This window comes from Dysidea avara, chromosome 13 (genome assembly GCF_963678975.1).
Source record: "Dysidea avara chromosome 13, odDysAvar1.4, whole genome shotgun sequence".
Classification (NCBI taxonomy): domain Eukaryota; kingdom Metazoa; phylum Porifera; class Demospongiae; order Dictyoceratida; family Dysideidae; genus Dysidea; species Dysidea avara.
The window spans coordinates 5,567,567-5,590,989 of record NC_089284.1 but is presented as its reverse complement, the minus strand read 5'-3'; the positions used below and the strand labels follow the sequence as shown (position 1 = coordinate 5,590,989).

At 38.4% G+C, this 23,423-nt stretch overlaps 2 protein-coding genes across 2 annotated transcripts; one reads left to right on the top strand and one right to left on the bottom strand.

The window, feature by feature from the left end:
* Positions 1-2,675: 2,675 nt before the first annotated feature.
* Positions 2,676-11,526, bottom strand: LOC136243433 (transient receptor potential cation channel subfamily A member 1-like). Its single transcript, XM_066034939.1, has 19 exons — positions 11,265-11,526; positions 9,860-10,037; positions 8,869-9,640; positions 8,502-8,586; positions 8,403-8,453; positions 8,187-8,291; positions 8,044-8,141; positions 7,845-7,988; positions 7,663-7,777; positions 7,292-7,431; positions 7,130-7,236; positions 6,567-6,874; positions 6,319-6,505; positions 5,898-5,918; positions 5,153-5,565; positions 4,724-4,900; positions 4,601-4,669; positions 3,527-3,721; positions 2,676-3,128 (listed from the first exon to the last, which is right to left on the bottom strand). The coding sequence occupies exons 1-19, from the start codon at positions 11,484-11,486 to the stop codon at positions 2,859-2,861; spliced, it is 3,657 nt and encodes a 1,218-aa protein (XP_065891011.1). The 5' UTR covers positions 11,487-11,526; the 3' UTR covers positions 2,676-2,858.
* Positions 11,527-11,604: 78 nt separating this feature from the next.
* LOC136243677 (uncharacterized) lies at positions 11,605-23,187 on the top strand. The gene is made up of 2 exons (XM_066035217.1): positions 11,605-11,748; positions 21,235-23,187. Exons 1-2 carry the CDS (start codon positions 11,740-11,742, stop codon positions 23,047-23,049), a joined length of 1,824 nt encoding a protein of 607 aa, XP_065891289.1. The 5' UTR covers positions 11,605-11,739; the 3' UTR covers positions 23,050-23,187.
* The last annotated feature ends 236 nt before the right edge of the window (positions 23,188-23,423 follow it).

Sequence of the window (23,423 nt, the reverse complement as noted above, 5' to 3'; positions counted from 1 at the left end):
TTGCAGTAAAGTCACGTGTTAGTTTCCCTACATTTGATGGAAATTGTCCAAGTTTTCCACTGTGACTGGATTGATTGCAGAGGTCCTTCTCCTAGCATTCTTCATTTGTAACACTGTGTATAACATAACTGAAAACGAATATATTATGGCCACTTCACTAATTTAGTAATTGATAGTTGGGGGTGGTGCATGTTCAGACAGACACAATACATTCCTTCCATTCTAATGCAGTATGTGTGGGTTTACCAGTCATTTAAAAAAATAACTAACAGGTTAAGAAGTTTAAGGGATTAGGAAAAAAGTAGTGAAACAAGGTCGTATACACCTGTGGAGTAGGCATTAAATCCCTAAAAGTAGTGAAACAATGGAGTTCACCTACATGCACCCAAAGATCTACTGGTGGACATTACATCCCTAATTCAGTCCTGAGTTTTGACTGAAAAGTATATAGGGATTTAGTATATCTTCAGATGTAGGTGACCTCCACCTCCCTTGTTTCACTACTTCTTTTCTATGATCCCTAATCAAACTTGAAATTCTTAATTTTTCCTTATACTTGTATGTTATAACTTGGTGTTAGTGATTAGAGGCCTCAATATTGATCATGCCACAGAATTTCCACACTGTACTGACATTCCTTGATTGTCTTCCCTGTTTGGGTGACTTCCCCAACATCATCCACTACATAGGGCAAAGCTTGACAGGGTTACGCACAATTTTCATATTGACGAGGCTGCTGGTATGTATTGGACAAGACAGACAGGAGTGGTGCAGGATATCTGAAAGAGGCTCATCTGTAAGTAGTACTGCACAAGAAAGTAGATTTTATTGCGATGGATGCCGTACTGTTTTAGTAGATCCCATGAGGAACACAGACACAGTCATAGCAGTGTTAGATCATGTTGTGTGGCAAGCAATATGAATGCTCCAGTTGCCTGTTCTCATTATCAATGAATGTTTCAAATACCCCAGAATATGGCAAGGCACAATAAGTGCTCTACAACCAGAAGGCTATGAAGATTTATTGACTCAGTTTGCCATGAGTCATAAGGACATCACCTTATGGTGGTCTGCTATCCAGGTCCAAGTGTGTGTGCATGTGTACATGATGCGTGTGCACACCTATAGTGCTTTGCACTACTGAAGTGCTAAGGATCAGTTTATGTAGTCAAAACCTCCATCCTGGTGCATGATTGATTTCTACAGGAGGCTTGTGACCATGCAAATGACTCACAAGTGAAGGTGTGGCATGTGGCCACCTGAAAAGTCATACATTGTTATGTGAGACATACATGCATTGCCCTTGGCCTAACAATTGTTGTGTAGGCCCTGATAACTGATGATAGCATTCACTTGGGTATATGGTAGGGTTTATGACAACATGACCCAAACCATCTTCTACAGAAATTATACCTGCCAAACATACAGACAAACCATCCTTACTCCTTCTAATAATTATATATGATGAGAAATCTGCAAAGCTCACGAGATACCTAATAATGTTCTTAAACAACGATAGTAAACTGTCTCTAAGTACATACCTACAAGCCAAATTTCCACACAATACAGCATAACACCCAGCACCACAACATGCTTTTTGTGGTTATAGATAGCATATGGTCACTAAAAACAGATTTTCTGAGAGCTCCAGAAACACTGGCAGCAGGAGATATCCTAGTCCACCATGCATGGGATTCTACAAGACAGCCAAGATAACAAAAGGATGTAAGGATGTTACGGACATAATAGAATCATTACCGACAATCCAAGTTGCTCTGAACCACACCACTCCCTGCAACTAAAACTTTGGTTTTGAGATACAAATAGTTAGGCCACAAATTGTCACTATATATTCAGTAGCTTCAACAACGTAGATGTTACTATAGCAGCACCATTGGCAAAGCTCAGCTCAGTCAACCAAGATATGGATGGTGCTCTAGTCCTCTCACCTACTACCTTACATCCACATTTATAGGCCCCAAGTTGTGCACAATGCTGCCACCATCACCATATCAGCACATTACAAAACAAGATAAAGAGAGTAGGAGCAAGAACACATTCCTGTCTCAAGCCATTGAAATTCCAGCTAGCATGCTCTCATGATCAGACAGATCAGAACATTAGGCACTCCATACTTGGCAAGAATTAGTCACAATGCAGTACTAGGTAACGAGTCATATTAAGTCTAAAACACTCACACACACGCGTGACACACACACAAGCAAAACAAAAGCCTACAGCAGCCATGCAAAACTATTGCTGCCCAGGAAACCAGCACCAGGATGCTTGTGCACCACTCAGGTGCTTGAGCCTTGTACAGGCAAATCCTGAGGGTTAGTATACAGCCCACAGGAGGACTGTCCAGGTCTCATGGAGAGAGGTTGCGGAACCCAAAGTTCCACAACTACCCCAACACCACTAAATGAGACAAGGCATTTGCTTCCAGGTACACATGCATTGATGTTACAGCAGGGTGGACTGCTTCCCCAGATGACACCAGGCCACCTGGTTCCCTGGGTAGACTGAGCAATGTGAGTAAAAACAACAACAATACCAGATTGGCATATCCAGGCATCGAACACACACACTCTCTCACATACTCACTCTCACACACGTGTGTGCATACACACATCATTTGCTATATATTGCACATACACATGCACTGAGCACACAGTTAAAGAAAACTTGAAACCACATTACAGATGGTACATGCATGTGTACAAAAGATAAATCAAGCTAAAATGATATACGTGTTTGTAATTGATGCATTGTTCAAATAGAATAGTGTAATGTAATATGCAAAGTATGTAGTGTAGTGATTGACAATGTTACAAAACATATTTCGTTTTGTAAGCAACTTAAAGAAGATCTGGCACTGGTAATGGCAATTCAGGACCTTGGTTGACAGTGGTATCTGTGTTACCATTTTGACCGGGTGTAATCTCACTCTTGTTCACTTCACCTTCTTCCGTCACAGCCACTAGACCACTGGTAGATCTTTCTATCAGTGGCTGGGCTGTTAATGTTTTGTTTGCCTTGAACCCCTTTTCAACCATCTCTTTGAGGAGGTGCAATTCATTGTCTTGCTGCTTGAGCCTTTCCCTAATCTCTTCCAATGGATTCTTTTTCTACAAACAAAATAAATGGTCAAAATGAGATATATTGTATATAACATATTTATTACATACTAAAAGTTTAGCATTAAATTTTTTGGTCTATTTAAACAGTGAAATTTTCCAATATACTTTAAAGACACTTTTGGCAGCACATGGGAATTATACAGATAATGTTATTTTACATGACAGTACATATGTGATAGGTATCTGGAGGGACCAGGATGCTGTGATGTAGGGTTGGATTAGCTACAAGTATATACACTATACCACCACAGTTCTACTAAAAACAACAGCAACAAAAGATAAGTAGAAAATTGTTAAGATAAGTGGACCTAAGTTCGAACAGCAACTTAATAGCTGGATGCATGTAATCAAGTATGGCTGCATGCACCACACAGCAAACTACATACCTGGTATTCTTCAATCAAGTTTGACTGTGTTTCATTTGAGTCGTGAACTGCTTTCACTTTGTGATCAAAAGAGATTCCTGACAGGAATGGTATCTTTGATATATGTTTGTGATTCCTTTTCACAACTTGGAACTTTTCAGAAAAGTAGAGCCGCACTGATGGTAATCTTTCCTCAATCTCAAGAGCTATAAGAACCTGCATATTGTTGATGTGCACAATATTATGAGGTATTTTAATTATCAATTAGTACCATCAATATTCATAACTTTACTACCAAATTTGACAAAGCTATAAGGTGCAGTTATTTCTCATTACAATTAAGGACAATATCATTGTTATTACACAAGTCTGAGGCAGAACCGAGATAACAATAATGGCATCATTCAACCAAGTATATGAGATAAAATCCTGGAGTTTATGGATACTGAAGTAATTTCCTGTCAGTACATGTGTTCAAGATTTTGTCCAAATTCTGTAGGGATTGCTACCAGAGAGATAATAAAGTAGCTATGGACAATTTTACAAAGTATAGCCAGTCCAGGTATGATTTGCCTTTGTCTGGCCAGTTCATGGAGTGCTGTCACAGGCTAAAAACACTGGCAATTGGCTAGCATTAATCTGAGATAGAATGATGGAGCCAGAGGTTAGTAGATTCTTCACCGTACTAGTGACTGTTGGGACTGGTTACCAGAATGAAAATCAACACAGACTTCTTGAAATTTGTTTAAACCATTGCATTACTATAATGTCACTGTGTAAAAGATTAACGAGATTATAGCAGGTGTAAGTGCTGTACTGGTGTGTTTTTCTTCTAACATTTCCATATTTGGCTATTTGCTCCACTGGAAAACAATACCATTCATGGTTGTTATGATGTCACAAACTAGTCTGAGTGACGCTGCTACAGTTGGGTGATAACTAACTTATCGCACAGTAACAGAGCCATTCTGTCTAGCTGCATGGTAGTTATCACCCAGCATGACACTCTGACACCTGCACATGATGTATGCACTGGAATTTAAGTACAGCTATATGTATATTACTCCAATACAGCATAATGTACAGAAATAATACCTGCAGTGAAAGTTTTGTGAGAGTTGCCTTTTCCAACTCTACTTGGGTATCTCCAACAGCCAAGCCAACCTGTGAATAAATCACATCATTGAGTTATAACTTAGCAGCATCACCATAACTCACCAGTAGGTTATTGAACAGTACTGGCATTATGATGACAAACACGATCCAGAAGTAGTATAAGAAAGGGTAAAACACATCTCGATCTACAAGATTATCCTCAAAGTCATATTCCCCAGTTGTCATCACAATAGACTTGAGAAACGTTATACCAACTGATTCAAATGAATCACCAGACCCCTACACAAGCATAGCATACAACATAGCTGCATAGTTTAATTTGGCAGAATCATCTGCACTAAAAAACAGTAGCACTAAACTAGTAAAGAATATAATGCAAAAAGCAGTTGACATTATTTATCTTATTTGGTGGCCAGTGTTACACATTTGTCTATATGTCTTTATGTGTAACAGCTACATAGCAATAACACAGTTGATCGGCTTTGGAATACCAGTCACACTGCAAGACCAGAATAAATAGCTACAACTTACTGGTTCATGGAATAATAGAAATAAAGGAATTCCAAATGAGATAATTAAAAGCACAGGAAGAGCAATCACTTGTAGGAAGGAGCGTGTGATGCTAAGCAGCATGTTAATTGGTATTGCGGCAAATGGTACATTCCGCATCAATAGAACAAAATCAAACCAGGCTAAGAATATCACCACACATCCCAGTTGCCACTGAGAGCTACTTGGACAAAAACAATCATGAACTCGAATGCTGAGGACAAAGCCAATTGTTAAAACTGAAAGACCAATCTCCATATAATTCCGCCACTCCTTTAGATACTCCAGTCTTCTGTTAAAAATCTGCAATCCTTCCAGTGCTAAATTCACAACACAAAACAACACCAGGAATACTGTAGCTGAGCCAAGGAAACTTCTTTTAGAAGATGAATATTCTGCATGTAAAAGGAAATGATGAATATATACACATATGGTTCCTGTGGCTAAAATAGCAGCTTGTATGTTTATTAGTGAACTATAACACTAAGTGTGTGGAGGACATGCAAAAATCTAGGTCAGCAGGAATTTTGTGTAATTGTTTACTGATCATTTAAGGCATGCATGTACTGGTATTACCCTTCCTAATATATATAATTCCTAAAAACTATAAATTCACCAAAGTTCAGTGATAGTGTTTTGAAAGAATACATCTACAACACTATAGCCTCCCTATATAGCCGTGACATAGTAAGACAATATCAGTAAGTTGTGCAGTACAGCAACTTACCAGGGCAGTCATCAGTCAGATCTATTAGCAAATAAAAGAATACATACAAACATTATACACCATTAGCTAACAAGCATGTTCTATTTTGCTAGTGGGGCATGCCAACTTTGCCAAATCAAACTCACAAAAAGGAAATAATATTCCCAAAAAATGTCCTCTGGATATACTTTTTGTGTCCCCCCCCCCAAACCATGTAGTTTTAACTGTTAGCTACGTACCTCCATACATATTTAGAGATTACAAGCCACAATGTATTACAATTTTTTTAATTTTATTTTAATCAAATGGCTATCAGTTATTTTATAGTTGTCAGTTTAACAATATGACCACAATATTTGATTAAATTTCATCTCAGTAGCTATAGTTAATTGTGATAGAAATAGCTACTTGATGTTTTGACACTATTAATACAAACTCTTACTTCTTTTACTGCAGACACTACCTCTTGGGTTAGGCAGTAACAACACATAGGAGGTGAGGAAGCCCAGGAACACAACATATAACCCCATAGATATCAGTAGTGATGGTAGAGTTATTTTGTTCCATTTGTGATTCAATAACTCAGCTACTAGAGGATGTTGCAGTAGCTCGATTCTCTCAGACTTGACCTAAAAGAGTCATTTTTAGAAGCTTTATAAGTTAAACACTTTTTATAAGTGACTTTATTACCATTAATGCCATAGTATGACTGTCCTTATTGTAAACATTTGGTCCCCATCTGGAGTGCACTTGTAAAATTGTTGGGTGTTCAAACATAGATACATCATTCTGTTGAATTGCTGCCAGAGGAATATCACCTTCTTGGTGTTCAGATTTAAATGCTAATGCCTTTTCTAACAGGAATTTTTCTACTACCCCCAGCTCTGGATCATCAAAGTCGTCAATGAATTCGTAGTTGTATGTTATGTGTGTGATTTCACCACCAGTCTCTTCTTCACTAGCTACTATACACTTGTCCAAGATGATTTGGGCCAAATCTGTTAGTAAAAGCAATATCTAATTCCACACATGTACACACACACACACACACACACACACACACACACACACACACACACACACACACACACACACACACACACACACACACACACACACACACACACACACACACACACACACACACACACACACACACACACACACACACACACACACACACACACACACACACACACACACACACACACACACACACACACACACACACACACACACAAACAACAACATACCTGGCATATGCATGATGAGCAGTCTCATTGGAGTCATGTTATTCCCAGTGCACATTCTCATGGCTTTGTCCCAGTGATCACTAATAATAATTGTTAAAGCAATCTCCCTGTGTGTAAAATTTGCATACGTAATGGTACGTAGTGCAGCTACGCATTACTTACTTGTAACCTTTCACAATGGCTTCAGCTAATGCATTATAGCCTGCCTTATTGGTCAGTGTCACATCAATTCTAGGATAGTCTAGTAAAATTTTCACAACTTTAATGTGGCCTTGTTGTGTTGCAAGCAAAAGAGGAGAAACCTGTATAAATTTGATGATACTAAATGAGACTATCATGATAATAAAAAACTAGTCCAATATAATTAATAATAACTGGTTACCCATATGTAGTCTTCACCCTTAATAAATAAGTGAGAGTATGATAATAATTGTAAAGATTGAATGAATGTGTGCACATGCATGCATACGCACACAGCAATACAAAATTGTAACACATGCAGTTACTTTACACATAGGCTTAAGTTTTTGTACTTTTATATCAGTATAGCTTCCATTACAAGATGCATCTCGACCAAGTAAGAAGCTCACAATGTGATCATGACCATGATAGGCAGCACATGACAATGGTGTACCTAACTTTCCATTACTACATAGTGAAGGAACAAGATTAGCATCAGTAATGTGATGACATAGATTGATATATTAATATGTACCTGAGCTCTGGCGACAATCCACTTTGTAGAAGGAACTGAACAACATCAAGCTGTCCATGGATACAGGCAATGTGTAGAGCATTATTATCTTCTTTGTCCACTTTAGCGATGTCAGCATCACCATCAATTAGCTCTTTAAGACACCTTAATAAAATGCACATATTCACCAGTGCTAATATATCATGTTGATTAGCCTTACTGGAGGTTGCCATATTTTGCAGCAACATGTAGCGGAGTATGCTGCTCTTTATTTTCAGAGTATACTAGCCCTTCAGTTACCAAACTTCCTAGTAAGACCTGTATCAAATATAAAGTGAGACATTATTGAACGTTTATTCACACCTGTATAGTTCTCAAAGAACCCGACTTTGCTGCAACATGCAAAAATGTATTTTCTTCATCATCCACAAATTGTGTAGCAGCTTCCTGGCCTCTGTCAATAAGAGCCTAAACAGAAACATTGCCTTCAGCACTTGTGCTGCAAAACGTTACTAAATAAAAATTGTAGCAATGTGTTGGATTGGAATGTATTGAAAATTATAATAATGACAATAATACCTTCACCAATGATGTGTACTCTTTTTCTATTGCCCATGTGATAATGGATTTCTCATTTTTAGCTTCAGCATGGATGTCACATCACAAGTCAAGCATCACAGAAATGATTTCAATATTTCCAGCTTGGATTGCCAACATGAGAGGCATCATTTCATCATTATCTCTTGCAGTAATGTCAGCTCCACTATAGCATATGTACAAATTATATGCATTAGTCTGCACATCCCAAATAATATATAGCTACGGACTGTATAAGAACTATTATATTGTGGTCACTCTCTGTGCATTCCAATAACAAGCCCAGTCCAATTATGCAAGGAGACATTGTTCTGGCAATTCTAGTGCTATACTAGCTACATATATATTGACACTAAATTTGGCTCTTAAATATATATCTTCTGCAGGTGAACTCAGAAAAAAAGACAATAACAGTAATCAAATTCATTTGTGCAACTATATTTCTTACTTTCGAATAAACACAAGCAAACTCTCCTTGTGTCCCATCATAGCTGCAACGTGTAGAGGTGTCTGACGGTTAATATTACGACAACTTAAAAGGGAAGGTTCCCTTTTAGTAATGATCATACTTGACTCTGCATTATCAGTAGGACCAAACATATGGAGTAGTGTCTCACTCAGTTCATTTGTATGCTGCAAGTCCACGTCATATGAAATCAAGAAGTTGATAATGGCAGCACTGTTGTTGGGAGACTTCTTTGCTATCATCAGTGGAATATTGCCAGCTCTGTCAGCCTGAGTCAGTAGAACATCATTACTCTGTGGTCGCTCCCTGAAAATCAGCTCAACAATACTGGTACTTCCTTGGTAACATGCAATATGTAATGGAGTTGATCCACTAGTGTCCTTAAGGTGAACATCAGCACCATGACGTAACAGGACTAGTGCAATTTTATGATCATCGGTAGCTGCTACCATGTGTAGTGGTGTCTTCCCCTTGTGACTTCTAGTGTTGACATCTAATTCTGACCTTTTCACCAATTCTTCAACCAGCTCAACATTCTGCAGTTTCGTTGCAAGAACAATTGGTGATTCATTGGCTTTATTTGCACTGTTTATTTTGCAACCTTGAGCAATCAAAAACTTAACAGTTTCCATCTTGGATTTCTGTAGAGTCTTTTTGTCTTCTTCTCTAAAACTTGGGGGAAATGAATTTAGAAACCTTATTGCAAGAAGTAGAGGAGTATCCCTTGACTCAAGATTAGTGGGGCGTTCAATATCTACATAATTCACACACACCCTTGTAATATCACTACTACATCATGTACCACAATTAAGTTACTGGTACAAATTAGTTATGCTGTACAGCACCTGTTATAATGGAGTCATAAAGCACAGCACAAATTTTCTTGTTAAAAGAATGATTGTATATAGGTACAAAATCTCATGCATGGCTGCCTGATCACATTTGCTGCATGCCTAACATCTGCCTAACGTACCTGCTCCTAGCTCAATCAAGGCTTCAATACAATTCATCCTCTTGTACATGACTGCATAGTGTAACATGGTATAGCCAAGTAAATTGTACATGTTGATCAGAGTATCATTGGGGATGTGAACTTTGCCAAATTTCAAAATCAACTCCTGAAGTGCTTCAACATTTCCACTAGCAGCAGCCTATACATACCATGTGTTATCATGTGTTATTATATCTAGCTACATCAGATCACCCCAGGTGTACACAGTATTGTTAAAATGACAAAACACAGGTTCTGGATTTTGGAAAACCGATCCAAATTGAACATCAGTAGTTTCGAGATAAACAGTTTTAAAGAATTAAAGTTGCTATAACTTGCCAAGAGTAGTGAACACACATATGAAATTCACACCAGAGATGTATCAGTTTATTATCTTTTAAAGCATTTCCAGCTCTTGTATAGCTGCTTCTCACCAAGTAAGATAGAAATTTGATGAGTTGCATGGACTAGCAAACTGCCATCACAAGTATTCAAAATGGGATAGAGTTCAAAATAAAGGGGCACCACGATTAAAGTCCAGAAAGGAGATTACAGAGATTTCAGGGCTGTACTTGCTCCTCATTGGCTGATATACAGCAGAATCAACACAGAAAACATTTGGCTAACTGCAACAGGCCATCCACCAGTGCACTACTGATTCTCTTACTTATATACCAAAGTCATACACAAGTGATTTGAGCTTACCACACCATCCAGAAAACATGGCTCTTAAAACCGAGTTTGAGTAATGCTGAGGCTTAAAAATCAATAGTATGGTAGTGTAGCTACCTACCCACTGTTTGATTCTGCCTGATGTTCGATTGGATTGGTTTTGCAAAAAAATCTGGTCACATTTATTATGCACACAAGTTATGTGATAGCTAACCCTTTTGGCCTTCTCTTTAACATGTCAACATGTGTATACATACAAATAGGTGAAAATAGTGCAGCAACCAAATCTACAAAAAAAGGCTCACCAAATAGCTATTTGCCAAGCTTTTTGATTGCCATTGTTTTTTTTGTTTTTTTTCATATAAAACATGAAGTGACATGTAATCATGCAGTTCATTGCCATCTGAAATTGTTAGTTACCTGATATAAGCATGAAATCAAGACGTTCAGCATTATATCAGTAGCTAACAATTTCAGATGGTCAATGCTACATGTCTTGCATCATGCATGTATGTATACATATGTGGCATAAATGACAGAACAAAGGCCAAGCGTCAATGAAGCAAAATATAGTTGATCACTCCCCCCCCCCCCCCTTTTTTGAATGATAGTCGGCGGAAGGCCACGCAAGACTAAGGCAGTAATGATTGGTGAAAAAACAATCATTCACATCATGAATAGCTACAGCTATGCTATACAACAATTAATAGCCAACCTGCATACCATCCGTCAATATTTCATTCTTAAGTGTGTTTACATCAATCTTCGGCTCGACTACAACTGGTTGCAACCCTGTGGCGACATCTTCCCACTCTTCTCCGTCGTCATTTTCCCGAGGCAATGTTAAGTTGACCTCGTTGTCACCAGCAAGGCGGCGGGCAGTCTTTTCAGGCGGCCCTGTGTCACCATTACGACTTTTTGCAGGCCCCGTGTCCATTGAAAAGTGACCAGTATAACTTGTAAGCGCTGAATTCTAGTTTACAGCTGCATTATGCACATCAGTTGCGCATGCGCGGGAGCACTGTGATGACGACACAATTTAGTAGATGAGCTTATCAATGGTTCATTCCAATACTAGCGCCTGTGTTTTGTGACTCGTCTACCCACTGCTCGTCTACTCTAGCCGAGACACACGCTTTCAAGGAAAGTTTCGGGTTGTTCAGAGAGGTAGCGCAAACCTGATATACTAAATGAGTCATGTAAGTTTAGTAGCTGGGATGTGTGCGTCCATACATGTGTGATCACCGTGACACTTCGCGTGACCGCACAAATTTTGGCATACCTAATAGAGGGCATCATGACTTGTACAACTATCTTAAATAATAGAGTAACTGTGGTGAAATGTTTGTCTCAAGTAGTGTATTATGTGTATGTATTTGTAGCTGTATAGTGTTGTATATGTAACACACCAGCACATGCATGTGGAAAAAACAACTAGTCCAAATGTTGTGAGTGCAATTATCAATCAATCAATAGTGTCCAGAACAAGTATGTGTATTTGAACTGGACCAGACCCTTTTCCTCCCTTCCCATTAACAAAAGAACAAGTTGATGTTGTGCTACTAAAAACCAGTCGCCATGTAGCTAGCTAACTCATCTGGAATTTAACCAATAGGTTTTGGTTGTGCAATAATACATAATTAATTTATTGTAATTCTCGGAATTTTGTAATTCATGAAATTTTTGTAATTCTTCAATTACATTGCTATGCATTGCTAAGGAATCGTTTCCACTTTTAACAACATGAAGTATCTTCTAAACCGTTTTATAGTTTGACTATTGCGTTTTTTTCCCACAAATTCTCTCGACAAAACCTCAGAGTTGCTCTTCATTTTCATTCTGTACGTAGGGATACACCCCTTCCCAACTCGAAGGGATAGACTATTCCTAGTAGCCTGCGAGGCTAGCACTGTTGTTTCTCAATTGTTAAACGCCTGTAAAACCCAAAGGGAAGGTAATTCACAAAGCCCGTATTTCAGACCGCCAAAAAGAAACCACCCCAGAGCAAAGTTTACCTGTGCGGAAGTTTAGTACAGCCTTTATTTTGCTTTATTTCTCACGTAAAAGCTGCTTTTACCATTTAATGATTTTGCTCACATGGGTGCGTATAGACAAACATAGATAGGTAGATAGGTACACACACTCACTTTTACGAAAACAATTTCTGGTTTAAAAAAGTAGTCTGGCTATGTGAGACTAGGACTACTTCCTTGTTATAACTGACATATCCCTTAGATTCAGAAAAACATCTCAAGTCTGCCAGAGTTCAAAAACAAGAGAAGAGACAAGAGCTACAGTCCCCTCCTCCACTTTTGTGAAGAAACCATACTTGACTTCTTTTGATTGAAATACTAAACCTTGTCATGCCAAAATTTTAAAAATCAAAGTCAAATTTACCTGAAATCAAATCAGCTGTCAAACTGTTACCCAGCACCTTCATGCGTGCTAAGCACCTCTAAAAATAATTATGTTGCTTGGTGTTTAAGATATTCATAGCCTTTTAAAAACAGCCTTAACTATTTGCAAAGGCCATAATGGCGAAAATCAACATTGAGACACTACTAAAAGGTAATTATCTGCTGCTTCAAAAATACAGCAACTAATAAATCTGCTTTCCCTCTCGGCTCTCCCCAACCACCTACAACTTAGCCTGTTTGCCCCTTCCCTTGCCAGCTCCTGGATCTGTCGCTGCATTACCTGCCATCATCTTTGTCATCTTTTCAGAACTGTGCTAACTATATTCAAAACGAGATCAAGGTCACTAAATCAACCCGCAGATGGATTTTTGACTTAGCTGCTGGTGTTTCAATTTCTTAAGAATTTTCATAGCAAGAGAGTGCCCAGAATGGTCATGGGAATCTTGAACGTTGACTGCTTTAATTCTCTCATTTATTGTAGTTAAATTATTTTATCGCTGTTTTTTTCCTAGCCACACTTACTTTTGTGACATTTTATTGCCCCATCCGTGGCCATGTGTGTCCGAGGGCTTACTTACTAGGTATTTTTTGTATCTCCACTATATTTTATTCATCAATAATGATGGTTTTCTCTCTATAACTCTCACTTGAATGCAGCTGCAGTGGTGATAAATTCCATTGCCTTCTTGGAATAAAAATTGATCAAAATATCTGCATATTCCAAGATTATGAGCTGTAACTCTCACTAGTGTTGACCTTTTATCACAATGCCAGATTCTTCTCTGTACCTAAAAGTATTGGTAATTTGATTGGTGAGGTAGGTTTCCTGTTGTTGCATCATTTGAGCATAATTTTTGGTCCAAAAAACTGGTTTTCATCTAACACAACTTCTTCACATCGCAGTGGTAAATCCATTGACAAAGAAGGCACATACAAAGTATGGTTAAAACTGAGCACTGCTAACCATGTGGGTGAGCCCAAATTAGGACGAAGATCACCAAAAATCACACCTTGACTACAACTCAACTGCTTAAAAATAGAAAGTAAACGACTGTAAAATTCATTTATTTACAAGTACACGAAAAAATTTTGAGTTTTCAACTAGAGTAGGGACCATAGCACATCGATAAAAAGTACTGAAACAAGTTGCAGTAGTCCATGATATTAAATCACAGTAAAACAATTAGAAGTGTTATATCCCTACTGTGCATTTCCGTTATGGTATCTTGAGCACAGTAGGGATATAACACTTCTAATTGTTTTACTGTGATTTAATATCATGGACTACTGCAACTTGTTTCAGTACTTTTTATCGATGTGCTATGGTCCCTACTCTAGTTGAAAATTCCAAATTTTTTCATGTACTTGTTTGTTAACTTTTTTTTTTATTATGACTGGTGAACCCACACATACTGCATCTGAAATGGCACCGTGCACCCCAGCTATATCAATTGTAGTCTGAAAAGTGAAGTATCCATTGTCAGCTATGTTCAACCTGTTACACAGCATTTCGAATCAAGAACTTTTCCAGAAGCATCTTTACAATCTACGCATACCAAAAGAAATGGTGCCGCACCCCAATTTTATTAATTATCGTCTGAAAAGTGAAGTATCCATTACGCTTAGCTGTCGGCTATGTTCAACCTGTTACACAACAATACGAACCAAGAACTGTTTGAAAAGCATCTCTGCAATCAAAATAGCCACTATGAAAAATACGGACGATTTCCGTTTAGAAGGGAAGCCATCACGTGCTCATGCCAAATCGACATCTTTCCCTGTCAGCAAAGATGAATGGGACACAAAAGAGGACACTGGTAAGTCCATGAAGAATGCATTGTACGTACTGCGGTATGCCAAAAGGCACCTGTCGGGCCGAAGCGACGTTAAACAGTGAAAAAAATCAAGCCCGTAGCCTTAGCCGATATCGAGTTACGCTTGTCTGAAGGCATCAGTCAGTTACCTACTTACTCAGTCAGTAGAAAATTCCGTCGAATAAAAAAATTAAAATTCCGTAGCAACTTGTTGAAAGCGTTTCAGGTCGATCTGAAAGTTTGTTTGGGCTTAGTTTTACCTCACCAATACTGCCCCATTGTCGTCAGGGAAAATCGAGGCTGGTTTTTGGGTGATGTTATTTCGTGGGCCACGCCTACTGCTTTGTGGTCCCTACTATACAGTTACTATCGTACTGTATGATTAAGGCTTTACAGCACAAGTGAGGACACCCGGTCCTACAGCCTGTCTTAAACTATAGCTAGGAGTAAGATTATCGTCTTAAGGAGAAGAGTACCAAAAGTGTTGAGACAATCAGGCTCGGTCACTAACGATACACAGTCGAAATTGTACCGATTTGTGTATAAGAGCATAATGCTGCCCATGTGAGCCTGAAGTTGACTGCCTAAGCACCTTTTGGTTTTATTTTTATAGCTCCTGATGACAATAATCTTGTTGTAAGGTATTCTTTATGGATCTTACAGTTCTAAGATTTCTTTAAGCAGTTGTGTAGGCAAGTTATGTAGTCAAGGTATTATTTTCAATTTTTTCCCAGTTTCTAGCTTGCCCAGATGGTTAGCAACTTCATACTTTGTATGTGACTTCGGAGACGATGTGAGGAAGTTTTGGCTATGTCATTTGTTTAGTGTCCATAGACGAAACTCCATTTTTGGAGCCCTTACATAGTGCAGCAACGGGTAACCTACCTCTAGTTCAACATCTAACAGCAGATAGTACATTATTTTGAAGGTGTCAATTTTCTTACATTGGAAACCTTAGCTGCATATAAACTTACACTAATCATACAGAGCAGTAGTACTGCATATTACTTCTTGGTAAGTTGAGACAATAGGTAGCTTTGCAGTGATAATTTTCATGAGGTGTACCATTATAATATTACTCTAGACAGTGCACTACCTATGCAGAAACTTACTACCAATATGCTGCTGTATGAATATATAAGAATTCAGTAGATAATAATTATAGTTTGCTGCTGTGTTACATTTATTGCTCATTGTAGATAATTTGCTACTAGTACACTGTTGAATACATCCTAGTTATAATGTGTGCACAGCATTGTCTCCAGTTATGTAGCCATTTTTCATCATGGCAACCATACAAGACCAACATTCACATATTCCCTTCCATACTGCACACACATTAGCTGGTTTTCTTCAGCTAAAAGGAACACTCTTTGCTTCTCCATTATTAGCACTGCATAGTTTGAAACTATGGCAACACTAGCTGGGTGTTTATTTGTGACTGTTTAATTTTACTGTAGTGCTCTCTACCTCCAGGACCACATACTCTGTATTTATTTCAGAACAGCAAAAATTTGAATTTGACACAATATGGTATACAAAACCAAGTACTTTCTTTGCAAAAATCTTATACTACTACCATCTCTACACAGTAGTTAGATTTATTCTCTGCATGCATTCCATGCATGGTTGCTATACATAAGCTTTGATACTGTATGAAAAAATTAGAAACTTTATGTTCAATTAGGAAATAAAAAAGTAGTGGAACAAGGAAAATCACCTACACTTGCATTTTCAGGTATACCGTATAGCTCCTAATTTTCGTAGAATAAAATTTTCGTAATTTTCGTAATCATTGCAACATTACGAAAAAAATTTTTACGAAATTTTAAGATATTTCGGTAGCCACACGAGGCGACATGTTGTGAGCAGAATGAAGAGCCTTTACCATTATTTTAAGCGTGATTCAGTGTTACCTTCTCCAACTGGACCGTTGTCGAAAGAAGTGCCAGCTACTGCCATTACTGCAGCTAATAAAGAGGTTATGAAGTGCCTAAAACATTCTGAAGACGAAAAGGGAGTGAAGAAGAGAGGAACCTACCAGAAATACAGCGGAAAGGACAAGGCAAGGATAGGAAATTATGCAGCAGCGAATGGAACGAGTGCAGCAATTCACCATTTTGAAAAAGAATTTCCCGATTTAAGGTACACAACTGTGTGCAAGTGGAAGAATGCTGTAGCTGCCTTAACTCGAACATTCCACGAAACGGTCACGACGATTGAAGAAAAGAAAAGAGGAAGGCCATCAATGCTTCCAAAAGGATATACTTGGCAAACTTCACACCTTGCCAAGTATATCCATGCCATACGGGACGCAGGAGGAATAATCAATACAGCAATTGTTATTGCAGCCGGTCTAGGTATTGTTAAGAAGGTAAATCCAGCATTACTAGAATGTAATGGAGGCTATGTTGTGCTTAAAAAAAGCTGGGCTAAGTATTTTTTGTCTTCATTGAATTTTGTGAAGAGAAAGGCAACAACAAAGAAACCTCAGTTCACTCCTTCAAACTTCGAAGAATTGAAGTCACAATATTTGATGGACATAATGGCAGTGGTGACTATGGAGGATGTCCCAGATGAGATGATTGTTAACTGGGACCAAACAGCCATTAAATATATCCCTGTGTCCAACTGGACGATGGCAAAAGAGGGGTCGAAACGGGTAGAGGTGGCAGGTATTGATGACAAACGTCAAATTACGGCCACATTTGCTGCATCACTGAGTGGAAATTTCTTACCTGTACAACTAGTGTATGAGGGCAAAACAACCAGGTGCCATCCATCTGTTGATTTCCCAGACGGCTTTCATGTTACCCATACAGCAAATCATTGGTGTAACGAGGAAACTATGATTTCTTATATTGAGGCAGTGATTGTTCCCTACATGGTTGAAAAGAGAAGGCAATTGGGACTGGACTCAAAGCACAGTGGAGTAGTCATCTTAGATGAATTTAAAGGACAAACAACTAGCCGAGTACTGAACTTGTTACAAAGCCATCACTTATTTTATGTCATTGTTCCACCAAATTGCACTGACCGCCTGCAGCCACTGGATGTTAGTGTAAATAGAGCGGCAAAGCAGTTCCTTCGCAAGAAATTTGAGAATTGGTACGCTGATAACATTGTAGCTCAAAAAGATACCAGCAAAGAGCTAGAGCCAGTGGATATGCGACTTACAATTGTCAAACCTATTGCTGCCAAGTGGATGATCAGTCTGTATGATTATCTTGTAGCTCATCCAGATATAATCAGAAATGGATTCAAGCATGTTGGCATTACTGATTTTCTTGCTAAATGAATTTTGAAGTTGATTTAATACACTGTGATTGTATAGTAAATTGTATATCCAATTTATTTGTCTATTACAATTGCAATAATAATAAAAATGTCAATTACACTAATGCATACACTGTAATTATAAACTATGGGAATGGTTGCATGCTTTTAGCCTCCAAGCAATGGACCAAGTGGTGACGCAATAGTGACTGGCTGTATTGTGTAGGAGTTAATCCATGTAGCAAGGAAGTGGCAATGGCTATACTAAACACACCGCAATCAACGTCTCCTTGTTGTTTCTCTAGTTGTTCCACAATGCTGAAAGTTACATTTTCTTCAAACATGGAGTTGATCAAATCCAGAGTTGAGCTGTCTATGTCATTATAAACAGTGTCATACACATTCAGATTGTTACCATTGCACTGGACATTGGAAATTACCACCCAATGGTTACTACGGATGTACAATATTTGAACAATCTTGCTGGTTACAGAAAACCTCAATCGACCCTGCAAAAGTGTGTTCTGTAATCCATCACTAGATGGAAACTGGGCCCTCAGCAAAGCTTGTGCAAAGTTAATGTGACGGTCGCTCAGCCTCTCTTGTCCCACTATTATACGCTTATCCTCAGCTAAGAGCTGTATCCTTGTACCAGTAAATGTTACCCACACACTTTGATCTGCTTCACTCTCCAACTTGATCCTTTTTGCATCAGGAGCAACTGGAGTTACTGAAGCATCTATCATCAAGTCAGTTTCCTTCTTAGATATTGGCTTATTCTCATCTGCTGAAGCAATGCTTTTGCTGCTTATAGCTAGCAATTTCCTGGCCTTGTCTATCAGCTCCTTGGGCCCTTGGAGTATAATCATGCATCGTATTTCAAGGCCACCTTGCACCAAGTCGCTTGAGTATCTTCTGTGAGGATCTGTAACTTTGCAAGATATTGATCCACCATTCAAAATAAACAGAGAACAAGTAGAGCTGATCTTTTTCGGTAAATGTCCAACTGTTATGCCAACTTTCGTGACCTTAACTGCAAAAGGGTCATGAAGATTTCCTACCTCGCGACAGCACGAGAGCATTTCATCTATAGCTGGTACCCATACATCTTGGTAGACATGGTATCCTCTGACACAGGTGTGAAAAACTGTTTCAAAGAGTCCTCCAATAGCTGCCATGCTGTTCTGGTAATAACGTGTTCACGAGTCACGCTGGTTGCGCTTCAATAAGAAATCACGAAAATCAATCGCCGGCGCCGCGATCGAGCTTTTCCCGCGAATTTCGTTTCTTAAGAATTACGAAAATATTTTTTACGAAAATTTTCTTTTGTCAGAAATTGAAGATTTTATGAAAATTTTATACTACGAAATTTTGGAGCCATACGGTAGGTGACCTCCCTTGTGTCACTACTTTTTCTGTGATCCTACTAGAATGTAAAATTCCTAATAATTCCTGTGTACTTTTTGTTTATAACTGGTGAACCCATGCATATCACATAAAAAGAAAGAATGGCGCCAGACTTAATGGTTTCGTCTGAACACACGCCCCAGCTATAAATTGCTGAAAAGTGAAGTGGTAATTGTGCTTTGTTTTCAGCTATATTCAGCCAGTTCCTTAGTGTTGCAAATGGAGAACATATAGTCTTGCATGGCCAGACCTAAACTTCCCCCCTACTCCAACACAAAGGAAAAGAGAAGCACCTCTGCAATCAATTTATTCACATACACACAATTCCCATTATAGATGTAGAGAAGCCATCATGCAATACAATGGCGGATCCAGGATGGGGCATTTGGGGCAAATGCCCCCCCCCCCTCTCACCTTGTGGAGAAGCTAGCCATAGCTACTTCCAAATAAAATACTGAACTTTGTCAGGCCAAGATCAGTTTTGCTATTAAACTTGTGAAAATATGGTAGAATTTCACCTGAAATTAAAGCAAACCAGTCAAACTAGTTGTGAAATAGTTACCCAGCACCTTCGTGCGTACTAAGCGCCTCTAAAAATAATTATCGTGTTGCTGTTGTTTAAGACATTCGAAACCTTTTGAACAGCTTTTAAGAGTTCACAACCATCTGCAAAGGGCAAAATTCAACAGTGAGACACTATAAAGAGGTGATTGTTTGGTGCTTCAAAAATGCAGCAACTAACTTGTGACAAGAGAATCTACTTCCCCAACCACCTACAACTTAGCCTATTTGTGCCCCTCCCCTTGCCAGCTCCTGGATCCGCCCCTGCAATACTGTGAATCTATAAGCGAAGAGAAATGGGGACAAAGGTTAGTCTATGATGCATGCGTTGTGCTTACTGTGGTATGCCAATCAGCTGAAGCAATGTCTAACAATGAAAAAAAATCAAGATCATAGCTTTAGCTGCTATTGAGTTACATTAGTAAGTAACTATAAGTCAGTTAGGCAGTAGCAAATTCTACTGAATCAAAATAATTTGTAGTAACCTACTGGAAGCATTTTAGGTTGTACTGAAGACACTTATGGGCTGGGTTATACTATGGAAGTATTGTGAAGCTGGTTTCTGGTCAACATTTTTTGTCAGAATGTACAAAGATAGTCAATCAATAGATGTTGGAGGTACTTCATTTAGGTTTTTCTTGAATGAATAAACTTCGTGGTCACGCAAATTTTCTCTATATCTTGCCAACCCCACCCGGTAACTGTTAAGAGGAAAGAGTTGAGGTGTACTACAACAGCATTTAGAGTGCCAAATGTAATCTCACATTGTTTTGGATGCATGTTGTCTATCAGTTTCCAGTATTCCATGCATGTCTTTGATTTCAGTTATGTATTCAATGATTTTCAAGAGATTTAGATGCACTGTGTGACTTGGCAGAAATGGTTTTGTAACTACTTTATACATGAATTATGTGATTTTCCATTACTGCATTCATTCACCAATACACTGTTGATGAGATTGTGAATTAAAAGTGATGCTCTATAAAATTTAATATTTGAAATATAAGTAACTACACAACTAGAACTTTTACATTAATGGATTTTAATTATACCATGCACAAATAAATCATTTTCAAGAATTCTGGTCTGTGTAAAAAATGTACAGACTAGTTTTTTTTTTTTTTTGAATGTGTTAAATTACATTGCTTTGTTTACTTTTTGGTTCTGTTGCTTGCTGGTGTTATTGTTAACATGTGTGTTTACTATGCAGTCAAAAGAAGAAGCAGCAGGTCAGTCTGGAGAGTATGCCATCCGTACTCTTGCCCAGCTTTACTTTGTCATTGACAATGCACCAGCTGTTAGCCAACTGTATACCAACTTTTCCTGGAATGTAATTGACACTGTATCAATTGATGGAGCTAAGATAATAAAGGCAGAAACAAAATGGATGGCGGTAGTTTCATCACAGTTATTCAATATGGGATATAGAATTTTGGCTGAGCGTGAATCTGACCAGTCTGTTGTTTTGTTATGTGAAGGAGAGAACTCTTCTATTGGCAAGCTGAAGGTGGACATGTATTGGAATGACCTCCAAGCTGCTTTGCGGAGTTCAAAAATTATTCACCAAATGAATGCTTTAGAAAATAGAGAAATAGGATGTTATCAAGAGCCAACAGCTGTCATCACTGGCCTGGACAGACTGGAAGGTCAACCAAGTGCCGAGTTTTATCAAACGATTCACTATGGAACAGTACGAAAGGAGGGAGAGTCAACTAATGTTGCCAACTTCTATTCCAATGATGCAGACAAGTTTCCTGCCCTTCATGTTGGTATTGCCCAGTGTTCAATTCCATACCAAAAGTTTTTGAGCAAAGGTGAACTACCTCGTGAAAGTGGGTTTGTGTACAAGCTATTTGCAAGCAAAACCAAAATGATGCCAATGCGTATCAACTATGTAAATGAAATGAAGATGGATGATTTCAAAATGTCTCTTGCAGAAAATATCAATGATTGCTTTGCCAGTTATTTGCGCTACCTTTCCAGTAGCTTGGAGAACATGGCAGATACTATTTGTAGGGAAGAAGACAGCATCGCCATTAAGAAAACTCTTGTGGAAGATTTATCCCACAAGTTTTTTGGAGCCACTGATGAAGAGCAGCTAAAAGCACTCAAAGCGAATGTTGAAAATTTAAACAAGGATGAACAAGAGTACCTGGAAGTCCTCAAGCAGTTTGAAAATAAATTACGGTCCCCCCCAGAAAATCAAAACCAAGATATTCTTTTGTACATACATGGCTTTAACAACTCAGTGGAAGAATGCCTTTTGCGTGCCTCCCAAATTGCTTGTGACATCGGCTTTGGTGGGAGAGTAGCTGTGTATAGCTGGCCTTCCCTCGAAAGTCCACTGCGCTACTTCCAAGATAAGGATCAGATAGATGTTGCCATGCGTAGGTTTCTTGAGTTTCTGGTATTATTGTGTCAGGGTGCCAGAAAGGTGCACATAATTGCACACAGTGCTGCCAACTTGCTGTTCACTCGGTCTGCACTAGCTGCTGGCTCAATTTTGTCACATTTCAAGGGTAAAATAGGCCAGCTGATATGTGCCCATGCAGATGTCAAAGTAGAATTCTTTCGAGAGGTATTTAAAAACTCAGAGGTGGTACCAGGAATTGAGAGCATTGTAGACAATGTCACTGTCTACTACCATCCTGGTGACAAAGCTTTATGGTGGGCTGACTCCATATTTGGTACTGGAGCCAAAGTTGGTAAACAAACTGCAAGACAACTTCCCAATGAAGAAAAGCTAGATAATGTAAACATAGGTGAAATGGCTACTGCTAAGGAAACTCTTCTCTGCACTTTTAGTAACCTGCCATTCATCAAACACAACGTTTATGCAGAGAATCCCATTGTTTTGGAGGATATGAGTGAAATAATTAATGGAGGTCTTAAGGCTTACCAACGTAGTCATATTAATATTGCTTGTTCTTGTCGTACTGTCAAGGCTCGTAATATTTCTAAACTACCCTTTTGCCCTTTGTGTGGAGAAAAAATTGAATATGTTCTTGACTCATTTATTATTTAAGTATATTAACTCAGGTTTGACCATGTTTAGTAATATGCTTTTTTTGCTTCATAGTAGTGATATCATATGTATGCCTTGGACATATGTACAAACCTTGTATAATTGAATAGTTGTATATAATTATTATCGTAAATGTTATGTTTCAATTGCTGGAGATTTATAGCTGGTAACAGATTTCACTGCTTGGTTCATTGAAACAGTTACTGTATGTTATGTATTTATTACCTGTGATGTTATCATGATGTACAGCATTTATCATACATTAAATTTTGAAGTGGAGTATATAGTAGATGAGTAAGTATGGAAGGTTTGTAGAAAAATTAATGGCTATTAGGACTGAAATGGATAGCAATTTTACCATCCAGATGTCCTGA

Excerpts from the sequence above, each read along its gene's own strand:
- LOC136243433 (XM_066034939.1), bottom strand. The coding sequence starts at position 11,486 with ATGGACACGGGGCCTGCAAAAAGTCGTAATGGTGACACAGGGCCGCCT. Across the intron at positions 7,778-7,844 it reads GGATTGTCGCCAGAGCTCAG|TAATGGAAAGTTAGGTACAC; the intron begins GTACATATTAAT and ends TTCACTATGTAG. Across the intron at positions 3,722-4,600 it reads TCACAAAACTTTCACTGCAG|GTTCTTATAGCTCTTGAGAT; the intron begins GTATTATTTCTG and ends AACAATATGCAG.